Below are 23,546 nucleotides of genomic sequence, written 5' to 3'. Positions count from 1 at the left end.
CGGAAAAATAAGAGCAATGAATTAGGTCAATAACTATGCATATTATGTTTTCCAGGCATTGTGAACAATCTAAACATTTTTTTGGACATCGGAAGATCCCTTGACAAAATAGACCATTTTTACCTTTTTTGTGAATGATTTTGTGTATCTGTTCATCAAGATATTCCCTTCTCCGCATCAAGGCTTCTGACCATCTCTCTCGTAACCTGTTGAGGTCGTCATCTTGGTAGCTATCCAAGCCTTTCTGTAGTTTAGATCGCCCACATATACTGCCTACTGATATGGAAGTGATGGCCTCACAGATGATGGGTAGTGTACCGGAATTCTGGACCGGTTTGACACGGACTAAGATTCGCCTCGAATGGCCCTGTGTGGATTAAACAAACATTATATGGTAGTACAAATGGCAGAGTGCGTACCCATATTCTGGACCATTTTGACATGGACTAAGAAAATGCAATGGGAGCAGTTATGTGGTGGTACAATTGACATAGAGCATACCCACATAATGGTCCAGTTTGACATAGACTACAATTATTCACCTTGAATGGCCCTGTGTGTTTAACACAATGCACCATAGAGGTACGGATTACAACATAGAGGTACGGATTATAGGCAATGCATCTATTTGATATGAACAAATATATACTCCCTCAAATAGCCTTGTAAAATTAAGAAAATGGTAATATAATCCAACAGTTATTACAGTATACATCATAGAATACCTGGACAATTTTAAGTACTATTCACTGACCACTTGCTACGATAAAAATTACTAGCTTTTCTTGATAAGTAAAACTTCACACAAATTATTACTGTCTGCAATGAAAACATGATTGGGCAATAATACACTTGACCCGTTACATCACTTACTTGTCTTAGCTGGAAGATTCCTCCTGTTAAAACTTCAGGTCTTGGAAGGCACTCCACTGGTACATACTCCCCTTGTTCACTTAGCTCATGAATTTCAGCATTCAATTCTATCTTGCGTATTAATTCACTCCACCTTCAGGAAAATAAAACATTGGAAGTTATAAAATGCAAGCAATTAAAATACAAATATATGCGTAGATATAGCAGCCCATTGCCCACATTCAAAGACCCACATCCACTTGCATTTCAAGCATACATCCCCCACACACACCCATGTCCTGCTAGGACGCAGTAGATAGGCGAGTCTCTATTGACAACTAAATATAATCCGTTTTCTGCTTCACATACTGTTGTAGGCTGCCTTGTGTGATTTATTTTAATATAGTTATCTAATTGAATACATGAATATAAAACCCACCCAAGTCCATGGGAAGTGATTTTTAGAGAAAAACCTGCGTATCATTTTAATTCCTTAAGTTAGATTTACCTGGTCAATATGGTAAGTTTTACGTGCAAATGAATGGATTAAACTGTATAAAGTATGACGATTAGCATTTCACAGGACTTTGTAGGGTTCATTTTAAATTTTGGACTTGGGTGGTTTTTGAATCATATACAAAGACAACAACGTTGGAATGAGATTACCACTAGTAAGATAATACAAAATAAAGCACACAGGTATGTATAATGTTGATAAGCATTCTGCCATATAATATAAACCACACACGTTCCTTTATTAAACCCATTTTTTTATCAAAAGTCACTGAATGTGTTACAAGTGGACTGTTATACATACTGGATTTCAATCAATGTGTTACAAGACTCAAATCACGGAATTGGGTGGTTCTTTCATACATGCTATTTCTCACATGCTCAATAGACACAGATGATGAATTTGAGTTATTCTTTCATACATATGACAGGCCTATGTATAGCAACAATTTCCCATGCTTAACTCAATTTGGCCAACGTATGGACTTGGGTGGGTTTTGTATTCATATATTCAATTGTGATGTGATACACTGTAAAATTAACTTTATATATTAATTTGAGGTATTATCACAATAATAAAATTTCATGTCCATTCATAAAAGAAAGCAGCATGTAGAGTGTAAAATAACAATATGAAATACAACAATAATAAAAATCACACAAGGCAGCCTTTGAGATACGACAGTATGAGATGCAGACGACGAATTATGTTTACTTTGTTTACCTGTCTGCTAGTGATCTTGATTTGGCACTGAGATTATCTATTTCCCATCCTGGCTTGGAAGAATTGAAACCACTACTTCTATGTCCCCATACTTCAATTGCTAGGGAACCTTCTAAGGCATGTTCTATAAATTCCTCAGATACATTTACTATATATTCCTGTAAAAAAAAGAGAGAGAGAGAGTTACCTTACCAATTAAAACCACAATTCCATAAATTCTAGCTTTGGTGTACGATTACAAAATCCCCACAATAAACTTAATAACTGTACTGATCTTTGAACTCACCTTACCTTTGACACATCATGCCTAGTCATCATTAGACACCATACCAAACTACCACCTTTTGATTTCCCTGATAGATCATACAGCTCCAGATTACTGCATGGTGGCACTACAATTCCATCTTGACCTAAGCCTACTCAATTTGACCTCTGACTTCCTGGTAGATCGACTAGCTCTTTAATTATCATTAAAGACAGAATTAAAATGACTAGTTTGTGTCTGACGTCATCTGTCAATGGTGGCACTAACTTCCATACTCGCCCCAATTAACCTTTGACCTGGCTTACCTGGGCATGGTTAAATCTCATACTGCCTTTGCTTGCCTCCTTAGTTCTTCCTGGTAGATTATCCTGTTCTGGATTAAATATATGGTGGCACTCTGGTTCATTAGCCCTATCCTAACTTCCACACTGACCCCAATTAACCTTTGACCTGGCTTACCTGGGCATGGTTAAATCTCATACTGCCTTTGCTTGCCTCCTTAGTTCTTCCTGGTAGATCATCCAGCTCTGGATTAATGTAAGGTGGCACTACAGTCATTTCATCTTGACCCCAAAAGGTGTATTGGCAGAAGACAAAGTGAGCTAGGCTTGGTGGAAGGTCGGTGGCTTCTCTTATTCTCACCTGGTCAAAAATGAATAGATAAATAAGTAAATCGTCATTGGGCAGGAAAAATCTCCTGTGCTTGTGGCCCCTGAACATATTTAAAGCAAAATTGGCAAACAGGTTACATAGGAGGTTTTGCCTTGAACATGTTCAGGGGCCAATAACACAAATACAAAGTAATGGGAGTGTCATTTGATGTAATCGTTGCAAAGGATTTTGGGAAGTGTAAGATATCTTTTCTGACCTGATACTACTGTCCTTTCTCTTTCTTCCTCTATTCATCATAGTTTCATTTCCTTTATACTATTTTTAATTTTTTCCTGAATAAATGATGAAGCAACTTCCAAACATGTTTCTTACACAATGTGTATATCCCTTAAGGTAGTATTATCGGCTACGGTGTCATGCACAGATTTGGTTGAAAATGATACAGGATGTGTAGTTGGGTGAGACAAACTTGCCTGCCAATTTTTAATTTTTGCCAACAAAGCGTTTTTGAGTTATGCAATTTTTTATCATTTAAAAACCCCATTGATTTTGTACATAAGTGGTTTTGACATGAAGCCTTGTTCACTAAAATTGGTAAATATTTGAAAATGGATACTATGTTTGAATATTATTTTTTCTCCTTTATAACCCATTTATAGAACTGCTTTTTGGATCTTTTTATTACAAAAATGTTACCAAATAATTTTAGCGACTTTTTTTCAATATATTGGCGAGTTATAAAGGGGATATTTGAAGGTAATGTTAGTACTTGCTCAAATTTTCTTGATTTGATCTAGAAACACTGAATGACCCAATTTCATAATTATTGTCTGAGCTAACCATAGGGCCAATTTTAACAAACAAGGTGTCATATGAAAGGTTATTAAATTTAGAAACTTTTCTTGCCAGCTTTTTTTAATAAAGTATTTCTATTTTAAGTTATGGGTGTTTCTAGATTTCCCTAATTTAAAAATGGAAAAAATAATTTTTCTCAAAAAATAAACACTTTATCAAAAAAATCTGGCGAGAGAATTTAGATATAAGGCTTATTAACCACCCCTCAAACTTTGGAAACCATATCACATTACCTCTTGGCTAGCAATAATTATTTGTAGAAAAAATTAGGGAATTTTCACAAAATAAAGAAAAACATAAGAAATGTTTCAATTTTCATGAAACATTAAAAATAAGTGGAGTAAAGACTTATCTTAAATTGGTTATACATTTGATGTGGATACATAATTCTGATTTGATATAGTGGCTATTTTCCTGCATGGGCCTATTATCCGAGGCTCCTACCTTAAATATCCATCTTAACAAAAATAAAACAAGCAAACAAACTTGCTCTCTGAGAATGAAATGTGCAAAGCCAGTTCACAATTGCAGATATGACATATTTGTGAAATTAACAGTGTTTCTTTTAAACCACCATACCTTGCAAGTAAGAGGTGCTCCTACGGCTAAACCACCCTCAGGTTCTGGTTCCTCTAGACCCTCATAACCGCTAGAACTCTCATTGCTACTCTCTGATTGGTTATCTACTGGTCCTTCGGGTAGCGTACCGCTGATTCTTTGGATGTCGATATGTAATTTGCCTGCAACCTGTCACATTGTAAACAAAAAATACAGGTAACATATTTGGCAAGACACTAGATTTAAAATCACTGCCACCAACCCAAGGTCCGTATGCACAAAACAAGTTAGACCAGGTCTATAGTTTTCAGCACAGTACTTCAGAGGTCTGCCAATTTGGCACAGTTAATTAATGGCATATACGGAAGTGGGGTTCTGAATGGATAATTAAATCACATCATCATCACATCGGCACCTCATTCGCTTGTCGAACTGCATAGTATCACGTGACCTGGTTCTTTTTACGCGATATACAGACTGAGCAGACATGCACCGCTGAAGTAATTTGCTGAATAGTACAACTTGTTTTGTGCATACGGACCCAAGTGATTAAGATAAGGGTTAGTTTTTTAGGGTTAGGATTAGGAATAGGATTTACGGTTAGGATTAGGGCTAGCAGGCAAGAGGATGATGAAATTTGTTTGGATAACATGAAAAACAAATTGGGAAAAATGATCCAAAATAGGTTGAAAACTATAAATTTTATTAATTTTACAAAATTGGACATCCAGGTTTAAGCCTGAAAACTTACCAGTACATCAAAAATAACTTCACACAATGTTATTTTTTTTCCAATGTAACTTCACACCAATGTTACACCATTACTATATGATTTTCAGAAATTGAAAGTTCAGATCCCCCCCCTTCAATACCCTGGCAAGTTGCCACTAACAGGAATTGAACCCGGGACCTCATGCACTAATTGCAAGTACCCTAACCATTACAAGACTTACTTCTCCTTGTTGGCTGATAACTGGCACTGCATAATCTAGCCTCACATCATGAAATAGTACTTCTAAGAAAATATTAGCTACACCTATTAGACTATGGTTTTCTTGTGATTCATAGAAGGGATCTGCAATGACCGGCTCCTCGTTGTCCTGAAAATGCGCAGAAACATAAGATATCAAAATTAGTATATGGTTATTGATAGAGGAGGCTAACCTGAAGCAATAGGTGATTATCATTCTTTTATATTTTTGTTTTATAAATAAACTTTGATGCCACAAAAGAGCCGAAAATTTAATTCCATCGTAACAATTCTGACAATGGAGTTATCATCATTGATTTATGATAATAGAACATCTTTGCTCAAATCTCCTGGTACCTGGCATAATTGGTTGTAAATTTTCACCCACTTTTCTCATTTTGATTTGTTATCAAAGTCTTTTTTGGTCTGAGGTGGTAGGAATATCCCACTGTTTATGGGCTATTCCAGTTTAATCCATTACACCCCCTATGGAAGATATGGTCTCAACACAAGGAGTGTGAATTTCAAATGCAGTTACCTGAATGGGTGATTACAATTGAAATCCACACTCCCTGTGTGGAAGATTAAGGCCATGTCTTCCATTGGGGTGTATAGATTTCAACTTGAATTGCCCATATCACCTTTGCTTCAAGCTAACCAGAAATCAAATTTCATGCACATGCTGTTGTATTAGGGGAATTGGAAAAACATGTCACAAAATAACAACAAAATTAATAACATACTTACACTATACTCAATTGTACAAGGCAATTAATTACTATTTACAATACAAAATATTTTTAATCTGTCAGAATTTCACTTGGTAACAGACTCAGCTACAGTGTGTCCTAAAAAAAAGGTTACATGTAGAAAATTGATGTGTAATAACTTTCCAATATAAATCTGTCATTTCAGGAAAATTATATTTCAGTCAGAAAAATATTTTGCAAATTGTAACTAAATAACTGAAAGAATACTTGCTTAATATGAATGTAAATATATCAACAGGTCACAACCGACTTTAAATAAATTATATTCTAGTTCGGAAAATACTTGAAATTTACAACTAAATATCCGAAAGAATACATAAGGACATAGCAGACTTTTCAAAAATGTCATCAGAAATTGAAATAGCATGCAATAATACAACATTTGTCTCTTCATCATTCTACTTTTTTACATGTGCTACATATTGTTGGTTCATTGTAATTTCAAAATTTGATCCAAATAATTTATTTAAAAACTTACATGTAACCTTTTTTAGGGCCCTTGTTATTGTGGGAAAACATTCAACACCATGGTACATAAGCCTAGTGGCAGGCATCAATTGTGATACTGAGAAGTTTATGATGCAATCAGTTTGATCATGGTTCAAGCAAAATCAGATCAAGTGTAAGTTGGATTGTATTGAGTAATAGTGATGAAGTCACACATTCCTAGAAAATAGGATCAGGGTTGCCACAAAATGCACCTAAAATCCTAGAATGTGGGTGCTTTTACTTCTGGGAAAATCACCCAATCAAGCAGATCTTGATCACTTCCTTTACTAAAAGGTCAATTTCAACTTTTTAAGACAACAAAAAAAATCTGGCAAAAATCTGCAACATAAAGTTGAATTACCATTGAAGACTGCCAGGTCTTGATACTTGAGGTATCTCATCACTTTGGAGCAATGCTCAGCATTTTTTCTGAGGCGCAACATGCCAGTTCAAAGAGGCCGGTTGAGTGCAGATCCGTTGGAACACGCTTTTCAATATGGAATAAATGCTAACCTCATTGTGACATCATCCAAGCAGCAAAGTTCATTTCCCATTTAAAAAGGGTTATCCGACGGATCTGCAGTCGACCATTCTGCAAAGTACCCAATTGTGCAGGAAAATGTTCCTTGTGGCAACAATGATTGGGGTGGACAACTTAATATTTGTGCATTTATCTTCAACGTGATAATTCTGGATGTAGATGAGAGTGCAAAACTTTGTGTTGCCCTGCAATCTCAGAAAACTTGTTCGAATACTTGAAAGGCTTAATTGGAAATGGTCCCCCTTCAACCCCCATTTGTAATGCACAATGAATTCATCTTCACCATAATTATCATCTCCCAACATTGACTGGCGGGGAAACAGAAAGGGGTATATGGAAGATGAACATTGAGGCAACACTATTATAATCCTTAGATTCTAGTAACTCATATAGCATGTGCACTATTAAGAACACGGAAATTAGCTCAAGTGTTCAAACACATTGCTCCTGAGATTGTAGTCTTAGTTGTTGACTATGTTCAGGGGTGTGAGAGGCCACAGACCAAAAACGAGGAAAATCACTAAAAACAGCGTAAAATCAGGGTAAAAACACAAAATATGGGCTGAAAATAAAAGAAAAACACATAAATTTTGCCAACAAAAAAAAGAGGAAATCAGCTGAAAAGAGGAACTCTCACATCCCTGTATGTTGCAGTATCTAATGGTGAACACTGGATAATGCATTCTTGCAAAGAGACAGAGAATAAGCAAAAAATTTTTGAAATGTAATGTTTGATTCAAACACTCCTTTTATCAAAACAAAATCTTGAACCTCTTATTTATTCAACATCAACATGAATTGCACTTACTAGACTATCTACATATTATATATTTTGATGAACATGGATATATGTAACAATATGTAACAAAAAATTGGGGACAAAATTCTTACGGCGGAATATAAGAATAAATCAAAAGCAATATGATGACAATGCTGTTGAATTTTGACTCCAATTTCATATCAAGTAGATGTTGAACACACTGCTGGTGCTGTGGCTTCAACGATGAAACACAAACAAATCCAAAAATATTCACGGCTGCAATAGGTTGGTTATTACAATCAATTTACTGGCAGACAAAAAGTCACACTGACACTCAGACAGATATGACAGCCAGACGGACCAAGAGATAGAAAGATGTACACTTGCGCTTCATTATAAGGCGAGTCAGAGCCTTCAGATCATATTTTTAAAGTTTTGGTTATCTTTCTTAAATAATACAGTTTATTCTTTTAGGAAATGGGTGAAGGAAGCCACTGGTTACATTTTTATTTCTATATGTATTAATACTCTGCATACTAGCCATAGGCTTCAACATAAAAAGTTTTGAGATATTTTTTCAAAATATCAAGAGCTATCTTAAAAACCGCTTAACAAATACTAGGCTTGTTTGTACTCATTTTAATGCATTTTTCACGCTGATTCCAAATATGGTCACAAAAATGTAAAATTCTGTAACATCTTTTTAAAAGTTGTCGTCTGCAGTTGACACCTGAGTGGAGAGGGTTAATTGCAGCTATGACAAATAATAGGCAAAAATGAAAGTTTTCGCTATCCCCCCCTAACAATCATGCACATGAGGGGATTAAAACCCATGAGCCTTGGGATCTCTCCTTTGGGACCCACACCTTTCCCTGTGTGTGTAGGCTGCTTGTTCTCTATATTTGAGGAAAAACACCGCTAGCTCAGGCACTGTTCTGACCCACCTTAATCGCTTACATACAGGCACTTCACACATGAAATCATGGATATATTTCATAGCAATCCACAAACAAGCACAGAATGTTAAAGATATGGTAATGATAAGCTGACCATCAAAAGTTACATATAAAGCGAGTCAGTGATAACTTGATGATTAGATGCATGCTTAGGGTGATGAAAACATGAAGGTTATGAATTCAAAATGTACAAAAGAAATCTTATTGTGTAAATTATAAACTTTCGTAGAAATTTGTATACCATAAGCAACACAGATTAAGTATAAGTATTGTAATTGTAAAGCAAGGTTAACATTACATCACAATATAAAAACTGATTCACTATACAAAACCATGCACAAAACTCACATCCATTAGTACCCATTGCAATAAGTTTCGAGAATCATTCAAATCATGTTGTGCAGAAATTAAGTCCTCATTTACACTAGTAAAAAGTTGCAACTTGATTTGTTACAGAATTAAAGCCAAACTGTATGATTTTGGTCAAATTTTAATGTTGTTATTCTTTGCCAAAACTATTACGGTACATATAATATTAGTAACAACTGTCAAGGAGGGTTTAAGCCGAAATAATGAAGTAAAATGAAAGAAAACATATAGCCACTTAACTATATGAGCAGGAGTTCTATGGGGGAATTGGTGAATAAAACCAGAGATCTTCTGTTTTTTGAGAAAATTTAGGAAAAAACAAAACATCCTTTCTTAATTTTCAGGAAATTTTCATTAAATTGAGGGTCATCGAAAATGCACTCTGAATCTGCTGCAAATCCTTGTATCCTCATTTCCATTAAGAACACCCCCCATAATCCTGTTGGAATCAAATTCAATGGCAAAATCAAGGTGTGACTTTCACCTAGCGTAAATGGGGTCATTGTCTCCATGTGCATCTTTCCACAATGTAAGCTTCTTGAACATCTCTTCCTTACTTTTTAGCTTAGTAGATCTTTACCAGCATAACATCAAAAGCTCAAATACCAAATTTGATTGTGTTAATTGGTAATCCAAATCCAGCAGCACACTTTCAATAATAATATGCTAAACATTCTAATTTTCTTTCCAAAATTATCCTAAGGTTACAAAACATTGCAATGGGTACAACAGAAACATCTTATAATACACCAAATCGTACGATTAGATTTGCAAAGGCCATGAACATATCCATTTTTGGTGATGGCGTTCCCGGTGACGGCAGTGGCAGAGGTAGCGGTAGAGGATAAGGAAAGTCCTGAGAAATAAAATGGGGGCCAAGGGAGAAAATGGATTGCATTAATGAATATTCATGAATATGTTAATTAGCGAATGATGTGAAAACAGTATGAATATTCATTCAAGGAGCATTTCTAGATTACTAATCCCATCCATCAGATTTGGTCCTAACTCCAGATGAATGTATTCACAAAAATGACATAAAAATGCTCCTTAAAGATGGGTGCTATTATCGATATCCCACCCAACAATTACTGTCCCACAACCCAACATTGACGTGCAAATTTGTGCAATCTTATAAACAGATGAGTTCTATTTTTTCTAGATCAACTTTAAATCCTAGAAAAGATGTGCTATAATTAATGTTTAACCCAACAATTCCATGTACTAACCAACAACCCAGCAATCAAGTGCAAATTTGTGCAATCTTATAATAAATTATTAAGATAAATGTTTATTCCAACACTTTCAACATCTATACATGACAGAACATACACAGAACACTAAATTAGGTTGCTCTAAATTTAATGCAAATATGTGATGCACATATCAAAATGTTATTATTCTATTGCAGTATTTTTCTATACAAATTTTCAACATCCATATCTCCACATTTCCTATATTTTCTTGTAGTCATAAAACAGATTTTACCATCATACAAATTTCTATTTTTGCATGCAAATTCATCATTGATATGTAATCACTCATGTGAATTTTTCCTATTTGATTCTAAAATTAATTTCTAATGTTTTAAAATTGTCTAAATGTTTTTAAACGTCAGACACATGCAAAACAACAGTTTGTGAAACTAAGATCCAAATTTGTGATGGCTAGAGACAAAACATATTCACACAATTGACAGAGTGCAAAGTTCATGCTTATCACCTGAGGCTTTATTGTAAATGGAGGAGGCGGTCCCACTGGTGATGCTAGTGAGTCCTGGTATGATAGGAGAAAAGATATGTTGGTTAGTTTTGACTGGTTAGTTTTGATGTAATGGTTGCCATCATTTGAATGTCACTATGCAAGCATGTGCTTTCGCATTATAGGCACACACATGCATGCACTCGCACCCACACTGCTACATCCCATTCAACACCCCACGCACCCCTACAAATACACCCCACCCCACTCAACTGTGTGAATACAGTAAATATACACATCCACATCTCCCACACACACATTTACTTGTAAAGGCCTGCAACTGTGACCAGAAAATACATAACAATCCGTGGACCCCAATGACCGAAATTAACGGACCAACAGAGGACACCCACTGGACATTACATTACATTTTTGGATGGTTGTGACAACCGTGGATGTCCTTGGTTTAGGAGGTCAAAAGTCAGATGCAAGTCCACATTTGCAGGCCTTTACAGCAACACCCCCATCAAATATGTGTACATCCATATCAAAAGGATGCACTTGTCAGCTGCTACATGAGTCTCATTTCACATAATAACTGGGAATAAAAACCAGACTCATTTCAAGTGGGGGTCACTTTATATCATCCCCAAGTCACATGGCTTATTAATACAGAGAACATTCAATAACCATGTCACTTGGGGATGATTTGAATTGACCTCCACTTGAGATGAGTCTGGTATTTATTCCTAGCTATTATGTGAAATGAGACACATGTAGCAGCCGACAAGTGCATCGTTTTGATATGGATGTACACATATGTGCACATTATCCTCAACTAAATATGAAGCCATAAAACAGAACTATCATTAGAGCTACTACATACAACTTAACTTTGAGTGGAAACTGATTGGAATATTTAAACATTGATGGGGTGGACAAATAAAGGGAAAAAAATTACTGGATAATATCATTGAACAAATTTGTAGCACTAAATTATGATATACATAAAACATTTAAAGTTATATTTGATCCTATTTTAAAATATCCCCAGTTGATTTTCTTATCTACCATCATACCTCGTCTATAAGCATATAGGTTGTTTTTAATGAAAGCTAAACTAATATAAAACAACCGTAAATATGCCAATACAATATATTGGTCTTACAATAGTACTTGTTATAATTTTGTCGATGGATGGCGCCTGGATTAATTTAGCTTTCATCAAAAGCACTCTATATGCTTGTAGATAAGGTTTTATGGTATTGCATCTACAACTTTTTACACAGCCTCTGTCTGCCAACGGAGATAACAGACTTGACCAAATTGGCCTTGTGTAATGTCCCTCTATTATAGCAAAAACTCTTTGTTAGGAAACCTCTACCAATATATGTGTAAATATCTTTGACAGTTAGATAATTACTATTTTTTCACATGTTAATTCAGCAAAAAGAAGTTAGGGATATTAGAAATGAATATCTACACTCTATCCTGATATGCATTAATTTATGAGATTATGTCACATGAAAATGATTGATAAGTAATTCTATTACCCTCATGATTCATTATGAAAATGATGCACTGTGATTTGCATCATTTGAAAGCATTCTTTGAAATGATGACCTCTGATTACATATGGAATGCAGTCAAGGGTGTACAATCTACACAGAGCAATACACACAGTTACGCACATAGACATATCACCTAGACCTATGACTGCCCATTCCTTACCACAGCGGGAGGTGAAGCCCCGTATCCAAGGTGATATTGACGGATTGACGGGGTTACTAGGCGCGGAGACTTATCGCATACGTGTCTGACGCGTTCATTTGCGTGATTGCTGCGCCGTTACCGCCCGCGTCAAATGCAACATGTTCCATAGATGCGAACATGTCTGCTTCTTTGCGTCGGGTTGCGTCCTTACCAAATTGTTGCTATGCAGTGTTGACTTCACTACGCGAAGCAAAGTCACTGGTCTAGGTACTTGTTTGTCTGGGGTTACGCATATAATTTTCCACCAGCAGTAAAAATATTTTAAATAATGGGTTCGGCTGCACCTTGTGCATTAATTACGTTTTTACTGTCTTGGACACATTATCTGAGTGTAAAGGATACGGCAGCATTACTCTTAATTTCTTAAATAGTGATCTTGACGAAAATTAATTGAAACTTGTACATAAATGTTCCTAAAAGTTGGAGACCATCTCAAATCAAACCTACTGAACGGATAGCTAATCTGTGTGTTTGTTTTTAACAACAAATTACTCCACAATTCTCTTACCCTAACAATTACTAATTTTACAACAACAATTATGGGAGGAGAAACAAAAACCTTGAAGATGAAAACCAAATTTTAGGTACAAATATTTCTGTATTAGGTAAACTGCACTACCACATGTTATGGTATACAAGAAATTTGGAAGAAGAAAACAATGTTGGGCACAACTATTTCTACACTATTTAACCTGCTACCACTTATTTCAAACTAATGTTATGGTATACTACAAATTAGTAGTTGGTGAGTTGTAATTATTATTATGTGTCACGAATACACAAGAATTAATCGAAATGGGACGACACTTCACCTGTGATGCAAAAAATGACATCTTTCGTAGCGGTATACCATCATCCTGCATAGTTCAAAAATGAAGTGAGAGAGAAAAAAAGGCAAACACACACAGCAAAGAAGTTGAGTAAACATGTAAGGAAAACTATGGTTGAGCAAAGATATATACATGCATGTTATATGCAGGTTTTGTTTATTGCTCAATAACTTATAATAATAATGGGCTATTCCATTTAAAATCCACACTACCCCTGTGGAAGATTTATCTTAAGTCTTCCACAGAGGGAGTTTAAGTTTTGAATGGAATAGACAATTGGGTACTTGAATTTGAAATACTTACTCCAGTTGTGGAAGATATAGGTAAAGCCATAATACAGGGGGAGTATGGGTTTCAAAATGATTAACCCTGACTATTAAATTACATTTCAAATTTCCAAAATCTTCCACAGGGGTAGTGTGGATTTCAACTGGAATAGCCCAACAGGGGTTGCTACTTGTATCAACAAAGTTAACTTTTCAGCACATTACATGGATGAAAGTTTGTGATTAACGATTTGAACCTGGGATCCGTTCACATGGCTATCATTAATATGGTTTGTGATGTGATGTTTACACCAGCTTAAACAATTATCCCTACAATATCGTTGACAGACCTGCCAACCTACCGAAGTCAGAAAGAGGGACATTGAGGCCAAAACCTTGAACATGTACACAAACCACGTACCAGCAAATTCAAAGACTTGAGGGAAGGTTTTACAGGTCTAAATTTATCACAATAGACTAAAAAGAATGCTATAGCAAAATTTTAAAGTGAAATTTGCCATCACTGAAATTTTCAGAAAGCAGGACTGTCCCTCTCTTTCACTTTGGAAAACCCAAAATGAGGGACAGTCCCTAAAAATGAGGGACAGTTGGCAGGTCTGTGTTGGCCAATATGAACTTTGCAAAAGGCTTTGTCCTCATGGTTTTGTTTTTGTAATTACAGTTTTTGGCACATCAAAATATTCACAAATATCAGCAAATGAAACCTTTTTCAAAATTGAAGCAACAATGTATGCAGAATTAAGTAATCAGGTAGCTCACAATTAAGTCAAATGTTATCTGCTAAAGGTCTTCTTTAAAGTAACAAACATATGCATTAACCAAAAAAAAATCACAAATTCAGTCAAAAGAAAAGAGTGACTTTCCCTGCTAATCAAATTTTAATCCTATATGGTAATGTGCAATACAACTTGTTGACAAAAGCAACCAACAGTGCATCACTACAATACAAAATACAACCACAACCGTTTCACACCAATCCTAATTTGGGTATGTAATGTGACTTGATTGATCAATGAGATGTTGATATTTCATGAGCTGATTCCATCAACCAATCAGGACCCTTGCCACTCCCAAAGTTGGTTGTGCAATGTGACTTGATTGACCAATGAGATATTGGTATTTCATGAGCTGATTCAATCAACCAATCAGGACCCTTGCCACTCCCAGATTTGGGCATGCAATATGACTTGATTGACCAATGAGATGTTTGTATTTCATCAGCTGATTCAATCAACAAATCAGGACCCTTGCCACTCCCAAATTTGGTTGTGCAATGTGACTTGATTGACCAATGAGATGTTTGTATTTCATCAGCTGATTCAGTCAACCAATCAGGACCCTTGCCACTCCCAAATTCGGGCATGCAATGTGACTTGATTGACCAATGAGATGTTGGTATTTCATCAGCTGATTCAATCAACCAATCAGGACCCTCGCCACTCCTGAATTTGCATATGAATATCATGTCACATTGCCAAAATAGTGTGAAAGAATTGTGAGAGGGATTATAATTAACTGCAATCAAGTGCTATGATTGTAAATTTTATTGTAAATTATGTTATGCTGGGTGCTTTAATAAATCAATGTTATTTACAATTTGCAGAGAGTATAACATATGGGGCATATCGGAACATACAAAAATAACAATAACTTGCAATTTTTTAAAGAAGTGTTATTTTGGAAACTATGCAGGGTGCTTAAATAAATCAATGTTATTTGTAACAATTCATAATTAAAAATACATAGAAAATATGAAATACAACATTAACATCTAAAAAAACCATGTTACTTTTATAAAAAAAAGTCATTTACTTCCAGAGCCATGCATACATAATTAGTAACACATGATGTGGTGCTGTATAACTTTCTGAATTCACAACAGGAAAAAGGGAAAAAAATCTTGATAGAGGTTGTTCTTTTATTCACTTATATATGGGAAAAAATTTTATTTCAGTATAAAAACTTCTATTCCTTCTTTTAAAAAAAATATCAGCACCAATATCTACACTAATTCCTTATCAGTATAATTACCTTCAGAGGCATGCCTTTCTCTTTCCTTTCGTTGTACATCTCCCTCATGTCGATGATTTTATTCTCTAGTTTCTCTACGGACCAAATCTGCGATCCTCGTTCTTTTCTGTTCACTTGGATGGCTGGCTCACTCACTATGGAACCACGCTGAAATTGCGGACAAAAAAAACCAACCAAACGAAAACAAATTAACAAAGTTATTTAGCTTTTGAAAGCAAATAAGTCACCAACAAATTTTATCCAAAGTCATATAAATTCAGTTAGGGTTTATTTCCGAACATTCTTTGAATTTAAACCATTCCCTTTTCTTAAGTGTGGACAGTTAATGACATATTCCTTTTATGTGCAATGGAGTAAAACACCATACAAAGATATTTTTGATGCTACTGCATAGTCATTGGCAAAAACATTTGTGTGATACAGTCTAAATGCTAGATTGAATCCCCAAGATCTTGCTATTATTAAAATAATGTTGTAGCCATTGGGGTAATCCACATGTATGCCATGCGCAGACTTGGAAACCTGATGCAAATATTGAAGCTTACTGTCACAATTATTGGTTCATTTTAACATCTAGGGATGCAAGTAGTTGTTGAAAAAATACCTGAAATGCTGCGAGCGAAGCAAGCAAGTCAAACGCTTGGTCAGAGCAATATTTTTTAGGTAAAACAAACAAAAATTCCTCAACTACCTTTCTATTTGGCGTGAGATTGCAGGCGGGTATTTGCAGCGTAACTCGAAATTCTGTCTGTTTCCCCATCTCCTCACCGAGAAAGTTAGCCTCTCTCACAAGGGCGTTTGCCTTGACCACATCCTCCCGTAACTTTGCTAGACTGTGTCGGAAAAGATCATCCCTGTATGACAAAAACACAAAATTGTAATTATTCATCACTGGTCTGCAAAGTGCTGAAATAACCAGATTCCAAGACTTTCCCTCAAATTACTCAGTTCTATCAGAAGAACCAGAAGTCCATATCCTTCTGGTGCCTTGCTAAGCTGTATCAAAACAAAATATGGACATATATGTTTGGAGTTATCATTGTAATTTATTGCTTTACAGTGACTAAATTTCAATGTTCTGAAACCTGGACCTATTTTAGAAACATTTGAAGCAATACTCTGAATGTTTGTGAACCTATATTTTGTTTGTTTTTTAATAGACATATGGTTACCATAATATTCTTCTTGCATGTGTACTTACATACACCAAAGTGCAGTTGTACTGGGTTGCACAATTATACACAAACCCTGAGGTATATGGATCTCACCATGGCAGGGTAACCACCATGTATCTATACCTATATAAATTCATTGGCAAGAACAAGATTATATATACAGTATGTAAAATGTAATCTTGTCAATCTTGTTGAGAAAACATCATTTGGCAACCTCCATTCCCCCCTGCACGCCAGGTAGTACTGGGTCAAATCGTACCAATAGCAAGAAAATGTTCTGGATCAATATGGCAGAATATAAGTTTTTGTTCTGACCATATATTGGGCTATTGTATTTAAAATCCACACTACCCCTGTGGAAGATTTAGCTTATGTTTTCCACAGGGGGAGTATGAGTTTTAATTAGAACAGACAAATTGGGTAATTTCCATTTGAAATACTCACTCCAGTTGTGAAAGATATAGGTAAGCCATAAAACAGAGGGAGTATGGGTTTCAAAATGATTAACCCTGACCAATTACATTCAAAACACATACTCCCCCTGTGGAAGATATTTCCAAAATCTTCCACAGGTATAGTGTGATTTCAACTAGAATATCCCATTATGTTAATATGTTCAGAACTGCATGATATCTAGATGCAAAATTTGAATTCATTCTTCTTCTTTTTGTTTAGATACATGTGTTACTGTACTCTGGCACTTGTCATTACACTGTATTTAGCTTGATATAATTTTCATGGATTTATTTAGCGCTACAATATTTTTAGCACTTTTACTGCTGTTTTATTTGGCTTGCAGTCTATACGAAAGTGCAAAATACAATGTACAATACAGTCTATACAATTACTACTTTATATACGCACAAAAGGTATAAACATCAAAACTGTAACTTTGACTCAAACACAACTTTACAATAAGCATAAAAACAACAATCATCAGTATTGCGCTGATATTATAAGCATAGGGTCTCATAATCAGAAAAGACTTACAAATGAGCAATAGCAATACATAAATACATACGGATAACTGAGAGGTTTTTAAAGCAATAGATCTTGACTGGTTTTTTACAGCATGTATTATCTTTCTTTTTAGGGGGGCAGCAATACATATATTTTTTGAAGAGTTTGGTACAAGGAATTGGATGAAGTTTACAAAATGCACTAATTATTCACACTTAACTAACATTAAAAGCGTAACAAAATGAAGAGGTACTCAGAGATTTAAAAATATATTTTCCTATATTTTCCAAAGAATTACACAGTTAAAATTTGTAAAAATATAAGTAAAAATGTTGCAAAATGTAAACATTGCACGACGTATCCACAAATGTGACCATCCACCAGCCACCACAAAGTGGTAGTAAAGTCGGCTCTAGATCATTTTCTGTTTATTGCAGATTGTGAAAGCGTGCACTTTTAGCTTTAAAATGACCAGCTTTATCGGACGTCTGGAAGTGAAGTTATGGTTCATCAAAGGTCAAATTCTTCATATATTTTACATAGAAATCCATAGCTGTTTTTGATTGTATCTTAAAATGGAAAATGCCGACTTTACGACCAGTTTGTGGTGGATCGGCACAAATAATATCTCTGAGTAGCTCTTTAATAAGAAAGGTAAAAGGAGTGTTGGCTCATGCAACAAATACACACCAAAACATGCCAGCGAAGTACCTTTCGTCCGCCCATCTCTGGCCGGACTCTCCGCTCCCTTCACTACCAGGGCTCTGATCAGAGAAGTAGGCCGTGTCCGGTACCGAACCCCTTTGAGTACTACTAGGCACAAGCTGCTTGCGTAGGTTGTCCAGTTCTTTCTCGTACATTTCTTGTTGCTTCTTGAGGGCGCCCTCTTTGTCTTTTTGGTGTTGGTTTTCTAGAAGTTTCATAGCTGCTTGGATTGGGTCTGCAAAATTGTTGTAGAAATGTCAGGTTATAAGCACAAAATACAGCCATGTTTTTGTAAATTTACTAGATTATTTTCAATCCTCCTTATTTTGATACAGGATTTATTAAGTGTCTTTAACACAGTAGACAAGCTGCATAAACAAAATCTTTTGCAGGGTTTGAATCCATGTTCCTTGCTCAGGGGTATGAGAGGTCAAAGACAAAAAAGAAAAAGAAAAAAGAGGAAATTTGCAATAAACATAAAATTGACATAAAATGATATAAAATTGGGCCAAAAACATGAAAGAAAATGCTTAAATTTTGGCAACAAAGAAAATGCTTAAATTTTGGCAACAAAAAGAAAGGAAATCAGCTGAAAAGAGGAACTCTCCCACCCCTGCTAACTCTACAGTTTAATACCTTGACCACTACACTATGCTTCCTCTTCCTTATGTTTCCTATTTCTTGCTTACCCCTTTCCCCTTTACTACTCTCACACTCACTTTCAGTCTTATTAATTACCACACTTTTCCCCACTCCTCTTACTTCCCTCCTGTTAAATCATGTTTCTTTGCTTTTCCTCACAATAAGCTACTCCTATTTCTCTCCTCTTCCTTTCATTCCTTATTTCTTTCCAACTCTTCCCGAACTTTCATTTTATTATCCCATTACAGCATATACATTAAGCCAAAAAATTAAGGTACTAGTTATGTTCACCTCCTGTATATCCTAAACAAAGACAGGTATGTCATAATTGGAACCAGCAGCCAATAGCTGCATCTTTTAGCTCGAATTTAAGACCTCATTTGTTGAAGTTGTTCAAGAAATAAAGACACTGCGATCCCCAAACCCAAGGACGATACCAATGTAAAGCTGTACTTTGCTGCATTAAATGCCCTATTGATTTGTACACAAAGCGTTCGTGAACAAGAGAACTAGCACTGCGCTTCCATTGATTAGCACGTTAAAACCAGCATCGTGCTTTCATTGATTAGAACACAAAAGTGCAACTTTTGATTTTGTTTCTTCATTAGGTTTTAGATCACTGTTTCTTTAATTCTCAACCAATTTCAACAAGTAAGGTCTTAAATTAGAGCTAAAGTGTACATGTATTGGCTGCTTGTTTTAAATTGACATATTTGTCTTTATTTAGGATATACAGGGGTGAACACAACTGGTACCTTAATTTTTTGGCTTACTGTATTTTGTCTTAAACAAGTGAGGATAAATCACACTTTGGATTAAGCTTATATGTCTCTCTTACCATTGGTTAATTCCTTCATCATGACCTCGTGTTGTGCATAATCAAAATCGTATCTTACATTTTGGGGTTCTGGCTCGGGGGTTGAGGCTTCACTTGATCCTGTAAAAAGCAAAAAATAAAAATAAAATGAAACACAAAAATTGAACACTGAATTAATAATACATTTCATATGATCTTAGAGTTGTGGCAAAAGTTTAAGGGCCCTGGAACTCAACCATTGCCACAAACTGGCTATTCCAGTTGAAATCCATCGTACCCCCAATGGAAGACATGACTGTAATCTTCCACACAGGGAGTGTTACCTTCAAATGGATGTTACCTGAATGGGTGCCTCCATTTGAAATATACTCTGTGTAGGATATTAATGTTATGTCTTCCATAAGGAGTGTATGCATTTCAACTGGAAGAGCCCGATAGGAAATAGATTCAACAACTCTTCCTATACCTTTGTACAGGAGCCAAGCGTTGTTAATCCGTGATGAATCCACACTTCCAGTAGCGTATCACGCTGAACGCAAGGATTACAGCGTGACTGGCGTTCTGCGTGAGCGCCAGTAAAATTCGCCATGCCTGGAACTTATGCGTAAACACTTTCTTAATAATGTTATTTAAGTAAGCTAAACATTACCGCTTTATTCTTTAGTTTTATTGCTAATGTCAACAGAGAAATCATCGATCTTCTTGTAAGGTTGAGCAGCAATGACAAACGGATATTCCAAATGAAAGAATCATATGAATTATGTGAATCATGTCGCGGACGCATCGTTGTTAATCGGTGATGAACAACGGTGAAACATGGTAGAATCCCTACATTAACACAAAATATTACTCTAGTGGCACAATAGTATAGAATGATTGAGCCCTCAACCTCAAGTGATAATAACATCTGTACAAATACTCCGAATTCATTGGCAAGAACAAGATTATATATCCAGTATGAAAATGTAATCTTGTCAATCTTGTCCAGAAACATCATTTGGCAACTGTTGAAAAGCACATTTGTCTTAGAGGATGATTTAAATTATGTTGGTTCATTGAGATACATAATGCCTACAAACTTGAATAAAACTTTGATTTTTAAACAAGATCTTTGAGATCTATTTTGTTCTAAATGGCTAACTGTGTGCACTAGATTTCATATAAAAAGCCAGCACTGTGCCCAGGAAGTGGATATGAGGCTGCAGGCCTATGGGCTTCCATAAAAATGTAAAAAAAAAACCCATCTACATGCCCCTCTCCCGGATTAAATGTTTCAGAGTACACCCATGAAGAGTAGCTCCAAATGACAGGATGTCATAACCTACAGTTGGAATTTCAATTGAATGAACACAGCCTGACATAGCGTGATGTTTTTTGCGTAAACTGCACGATGTACGCCAGCATGTGAGACTGTGTGTGAGTAACGCGGAAGTGAATCCAACTATGCCAACGCACTTGGGACTGGTTAGTATTGTATCCAAGGTTGTGCGTTCGCATTGTACTTTGAAATACGCGATATACGATCATGGTTGGATCGAGTACTGCTGTTGAAAGCTGTGTTTATGTAATTGGAATTCCTACTGTAGTCATTAACTCACCTGCCCCTGGTGGTCTAGGACAGTTGATCCTAAAGAAGTGATAGTTTCCTAGTAGAATTCTGTCTCCATGTCTCAAGGCAGTACGATTGTCTATTAATGAACCATTTACACACGTTCTGCAATGTATAAAGAATTGCGCATGATTAACTAACATCCGGTATATGCAATTGGGTGTAAGGAGACCACAAAGCGCTGCTGTTAGTCAAGGCAGTCCAGCGTGTATCCAGGTTATTTTGCCAGTCCCTGCCAAACTCCATTTTAAAGGGTGTGCTTGTTTGGGATCTGCATGTATTGTGGCAATAACGCTTACTACACTTTGATCAGCTTGTAATCGGTGGGCCTTATAGCATCGCAGATTAATATCTATATATTTTATTTTGAGAATTGTCTTGTGACATCTTGCCAGAAGCATCTAAAATTATTCATTCAAGTCCAATACGTTGTTTATTTTCTTTAACAAGCACAATAGAGATCAGACGGGTCAACTATGACACTTTTCGGCGAAGTGATAAAAGCCTAACAATTCCCGCCGATTATGAGCTGATCAAACTTTTTTTGTAAGTGCTACATGTGAAAACCTTTGTAACACTCAAGCTTAAACAGAAAGATGCCAAATTATGATCGACTTCTGGTCTTTGTCGATAAATGCAAGATATTATCCACTTTGGCCCCCATCATGGACATAAAATGAGATTGTACTGCATACGGAATTTGAATTCACATTTGGAATGGGTTCACAAACAAAATGTATTCCTTTTATTTCTGCAAAATGGTTAAAAAACTAAAATAAATGTTTCCATGTTCCAGTGTATGATGCGCAAGCCTCTTCCCTTGTTTGTATGATTATATTAGGATGGTGGGTAAGCATCATTAATTGATCTCGTATACTGGTATGTAATGTGTTGTTTGTATTGTTTACCCTGCATGACTGCTCATATCCTTAAGTACCAGACTTGAGTCCTGTTTATCAGGGACAGTCTGTGTAGCTCAGTGGTAGAGCACTCGCCTGACAAGCGAGAGGTCTGGGGTTCGAGTCCCCGCACAGGCAGGTATGTCAGGAGATTTTTCTCTGATATATCTGCCTATGCATGTTATGTTTCCATTAAATTTGTAATTTCACGTTTAATTGTGCTAGTGTGCGATGCGTAATTCTTCTTTCCCCTGTATAAAATAAATATCAAAATTTTGAAAGAATGCAGTCCACACACTGTCACAATCCTTGAAATTCCTATAATTTTCCTCTCCTTGTTTCTTTCTTAATTTCTTAACTGGTTTCTTTCCTTGTTTCTTTCTTAATTCCTTCAAATCAAATTTTACTCATTTAGTCTCCATTATCATCGTTGCACTTTGCACAAGACAATTATTATGTTCAAGTGAACAGACTATAACTTACTTGGCCCCAGGTATAGGTGATATATAGACATCCATTTCATTTTCTACATCTATTATACAGTGTTCAGGCATGATACCTAGACCACTGAGTTGGATGGTTTGTGGTTTAGCAGCATCTTTACCCCCTACTAGTGTATGTTCCTGGTGAGAAAAGAAAAGAAAACTGTTATTCTCACAATATTTGTCACAAGAGCAGGATTCCCAACATGGTTTGGAATGGGCTATTCTATTTACAGGGGTGTGAGAGGCCAAAGATCAAAAAAAAGAGGAAAATTACTACAAAAACACTGAAAATAAAAGAAAACATGTCAATTTTGCCAACCAAAAAGAGGAAATCAGCTGACCCTTAATTTAAAATCAATTCAGGTATTTTTTTTTTTTTTTTTTTTTTGCTAAATTCA

At 35.8% G+C, this 23,546-nt stretch overlaps 1 protein-coding gene and 1 non-coding gene across 2 annotated transcripts in view; one reads left to right on the top strand and one right to left on the bottom strand.

The window, feature by feature from the left end:
- Positions 1-23,546, bottom strand: part of LOC140150454 (kinesin-like protein KIF13A) — a 256,905-nt gene that overhangs the window by 19,861 nt on the left and 213,498 nt on the right. Inside the window, exons 14-27 of the mRNA XM_072172473.1 lie at positions 23,147-23,286; positions 21,754-21,869; positions 20,177-20,275; positions 18,682-18,931; positions 16,548-16,710; positions 15,857-16,003; positions 10,957-11,010; positions 9,995-10,090; positions 5,333-5,479; positions 4,401-4,568; positions 2,814-2,996; positions 2,090-2,247; positions 874-1,006; positions 124-367 (exon numbers count right to left, since the gene is read on the bottom strand). Of these exons, the coding sequence (XP_072028574.1) occupies positions 124-367; positions 874-1,006; positions 2,090-2,247; positions 2,814-2,996; positions 4,401-4,568; positions 5,333-5,479; positions 9,995-10,090; positions 10,957-11,010; positions 15,857-16,003; positions 16,548-16,710; positions 18,682-18,931; positions 20,177-20,275; positions 21,754-21,869; positions 23,147-23,286 (2,098 nt within the window). The remainder of the gene's footprint in view (positions 1-123; positions 368-873; positions 1,007-2,089; positions 2,248-2,813; positions 2,997-4,400; positions 4,569-5,332; positions 5,480-9,994; positions 10,091-10,956; positions 11,011-15,856; positions 16,004-16,547; positions 16,711-18,681; positions 18,932-20,176; positions 20,276-21,753; positions 21,870-23,146; positions 23,287-23,546) is intronic.
- Positions 22,730-22,801, top strand: Trnav-gac (transfer RNA valine (anticodon GAC)). Its single transcript has one exon. It is a non-coding gene; the product is annotated as a tRNA-Val (tRNA).

Source organism: Amphiura filiformis, chromosome 4, assembly GCF_039555335.1.
Source record: "Amphiura filiformis chromosome 4, Afil_fr2py, whole genome shotgun sequence".
Classification (NCBI taxonomy): Eukaryota; Metazoa; Echinodermata; class Ophiuroidea; order Amphilepidida; family Amphiuridae; genus Amphiura; species Amphiura filiformis.
This window is presented reverse-complemented; position numbering and strand designations above follow the sequence as displayed.